Genomic DNA, 3317 nt, shown 5'->3' on the forward strand with positions numbered 1-3317 from the left:
GAGTGTAGAGCAGGACACATGGATGAGTGAATGGCCCCTGCCTGAATCCATGGGAGCACCCTACCTACAACAGCAGGCCAACAGGAACAGGAACAGGAACAGGAACAGATCACACGTACGTACGTACGTACCCAAATCAATGGAAATGAATGAATGGCACCAAAGCAAGCGAGCAGTCTGCTACATCCTCCCTCCTTCCTTCCTTCCTTCCTTCCTTCCTTGTGAGGAACAGCAAGAGAGAGAGAGAGAGAGGGAGTTGATTTGTAGCTCCCTCATGATTACTGATTTTATTCCCATCAGCATCACCACCAATCATACAACCTCCTGTCACGTCAGTCTCCACCCAGCAAGCATTCAAGCTAGGTCACTCTCATTGTGAATTGAACAAGGTGCAGGTCAGCAGCATCCAGCAGATTTATATGCACAGCACAGTCACCGATTTATTACAACCAAAAGAGGCTAGGCTAGCTCAGCTGTACATTTACATTAATTAGAGAGTGAGAGGGAGAAGATGATCCTGCCTTCCTGCAGATGCAGGGCCCATCAACACGCCAAAATTTGGGCTCTGTCTTTCTTTCTTACTGTTAATAAGTTGTCGATCGATCCGGTGCTTCATCTATCTATCTATGGCACTCCGGCCGGCTATGGATGGCCTCTCGAACCATTCAGCGACAGCGACACCCCCCCTTTGTTTCCTTCCAGTGGGGTGGGGTGGGGATGTCTGTCTGAAGCAGTGAAGCATGCGTGCGTCCGGCTTCAGATCCATGCTCTGGCCTTCCGTATTGCCTTGTTGTTGGTTCAGGATTCAGGATGATCATGTCTCTGCTTGTGAGCAGGGCACCAGCTGTGTTGGTTGCGGCACCATAGAGGACGACGACGACCGCGTCGACGGCGACGTGGTGTGGTACTCGGCTGCGATGTCGCTGGCGACCCTGACAGCGTCGAGGGAGAGCCCAGCGAGGCCCCGGCGCGTGAAGCCGACAGAGTATAGCCCCGACTCGCCCTTCCACCCCTCCGGGAACTCCACCTTGGGGTACCCCTCCCCACTGAAGAAGTCGCTTCCCTGCACAACAACAGATATCTAACCGATTAGCATGATGTAATTATGAAAGGGAAGAGAAAACAAGTGTTGATTGTGTTTGGTCTCTCTTAATTTTAGTTGAGCAAGTGCAGTGCACCCTTATGTCTCTGTCAGTGTATTTGTCCGTTTATGACGCCTCATCATCATGACAACTACTAGTGCACCATAACAATGCATTCCACACTAACTAATCATAGCTTTATTACACTATGTGGATTAGCTTGACGATAAGACGAGTGCAATATGATACTCATCAAGGGAGGCCATCAACCGCCGGCTGATGAATGTGCAACTAAATTAAGACTCCTACTGCTAAGTGCTAACTAACAATATCCTATAACTAGACTAGACCACCAGCTACTAGTGTGTAGTATAACTGTATAATCTATAGCATGTAGGAGGAGGAGTATAATGATCAAGTTGGTTGGTTGGTTACCTTGAGCCACTGTGGGACGTTGCTGTGGTAGCCGGTGGCCAGGATCACGGCGTCGGCCGCCACGAACCGCCCGTCCACCAGCTCCGCGCCGCCGGCCTCCATCCTTCTCACCCCGGGCACGATCTTGATCTCCCCGGCCCGGATCTTCTCCAGCGCGCCGATGTCCAGCACCGGCGTCCGCCCCTTGCTGTTCTTCAGCTCCAGCGGGCCCCCGTGGGACGGCCTCCGCAGGCCGAGCCTCGCGAGGTCTCCGCCGAGGAAGAGCCCCGCGAGGAGCACCAGCAGGCGGTCCACCAGCCGGAGCGGCAGGAAGCGGAGCAGGAAGACGGCCACGGAGAAGGTGGCGACGCCGAGCATCTCGCGCGGGAGCACGTGCACGCCGTCGCGCACCACCATGGACGGCCGCGCGCCATGGTCGCACAGGTCCAGGCACACCTCCATGCCCGAGTTGCCGCAGCCGACCACCAGCACGCGCTTCCCCCTGTACGGCTCGCCGGACTTGTACTCGGACACGTGGGACACGGGGCCCTTGAAGGCGTCGGCGCCGTCCAGGTCCGGGATGACGCGCTCCGCGTTCTCGCCCGTGGCCACCACCAGCCACCGCCCGATGTACTCCGTGACGACCCCGGTGTCGTCGTCGGAGGCCTGGACCCGCCAGAGGCCGGCGGCGCTGTCGAAGCGGGCGCAGACGACGGACTGGCGGAAGCGGGGGCGGACGTGGAAGGCGGCGGCGTAGGACTCGAGGTAGGCGACGAACTGGTGCTTGCTGGGGTACTCCGGGTAGTGGTCGGGGAAGGGCATCCCCGGGAGCTGGCAGAAGTGCTTGGGCAGGTGGAGGCGGAGGCGGTCGTAGGTGCGGCGCTGCCAGAGCGAGGCGAGGCAGTCGTCGCGGTCGAGCACGACGGAGGGGACCCCGCGCGTGTGCAGGCACGCCGCCGCCGCGATGCCCGCCGGGCCCGCGCCCACGATGATGGGGCCGTTCACCCACATGGTGCGCGATGCCGCCATCATGCACGTATCTATGTAGACTCCGTCGGAGCTAGCAGTGGCCGGAACCAGTGGATGGTCGACGGAGAAGAGGAAGAGGAAGAGAGGATGGAGTGATGGGAGCTGGGGAAGAAGAAGGGGAGGCCTCCTTAAATAGGGCCGGTGAGGGAGATTCATTTGCGCGGCCGGCCAGTTAAAATTCCCGCGCTTTGCTTTTAGTTGGACATTAGCGCCATACCATGCAGTACGGTCGATTGATCATTTAGGTCCATACTCCCTCCGTTTCTAATATAAGCCTTTTTTTAAAATTTTAATAATCGTTTTGCTCTGTATGTACTTCGTATTGGAATCTCTATAAAGAAAGCATGTATTCAAGAATGGAGGGGCGGTCTCTAAATATAAAACCTTTTAAATATTTCAATACGTAGACGTAATTTTAGAGTGTAGGTTCACTCATTTTGCTTTGTATGTAGTCTGTATTGGAATCTTTATAAAAAAACTTATATTTAAGAACGAAGGGCCCCGGATCTAAATATAAAACCTTTTAAAGATTTCAATATGAATTACATATGGATGTATATAGACGCTCATTCTACTTCATATGTTGTCAATATTGAGATCTCGAAAAAGGCTTATATTTAGGAACGGAGTGATTACTATATAACTAGTACTAGTATATACTATATAACTAGTGCTAGTAGACCGATGCTAAATTAATTTTAGTTTAAGCACATATACAGATCAATCAATATAAGCACATCTTCGATGTCTTGCAAAATTCTTTTATGTCATACACATATACTTATCTTGTTA

General features: G+C 53.3%; 1 protein-coding gene across 1 annotated transcript; it reads right to left on the reverse strand.

The window, feature by feature from the left end:
• Positions 1 to 357: 357 nt before the first annotated feature.
• Positions 358 to 2617, reverse strand: LOC123114485 (probable indole-3-pyruvate monooxygenase YUCCA9). Its single transcript, XM_044535979.1, has 2 exons — positions 1518 to 2617; positions 358 to 1063 (listed from the first exon to the last, which is right to left on the reverse strand). The coding sequence occupies exons 1-2, from the start codon at positions 2526 to 2528 to the stop codon at positions 815 to 817; spliced, it is 1260 nt and encodes a 419-aa protein (XP_044391914.1). The 5' UTR covers positions 2529 to 2617; the 3' UTR covers positions 358 to 814.
• Positions 2618 to 3317: the final 700 nt, after the last annotated feature.

This window comes from Triticum aestivum, chromosome 5B, assembly GCF_018294505.1.
Source record: "Triticum aestivum cultivar Chinese Spring chromosome 5B, IWGSC CS RefSeq v2.1, whole genome shotgun sequence".
NCBI classification, from domain to species: Eukaryota; Viridiplantae; Streptophyta; class Magnoliopsida; order Poales; family Poaceae; genus Triticum; species Triticum aestivum.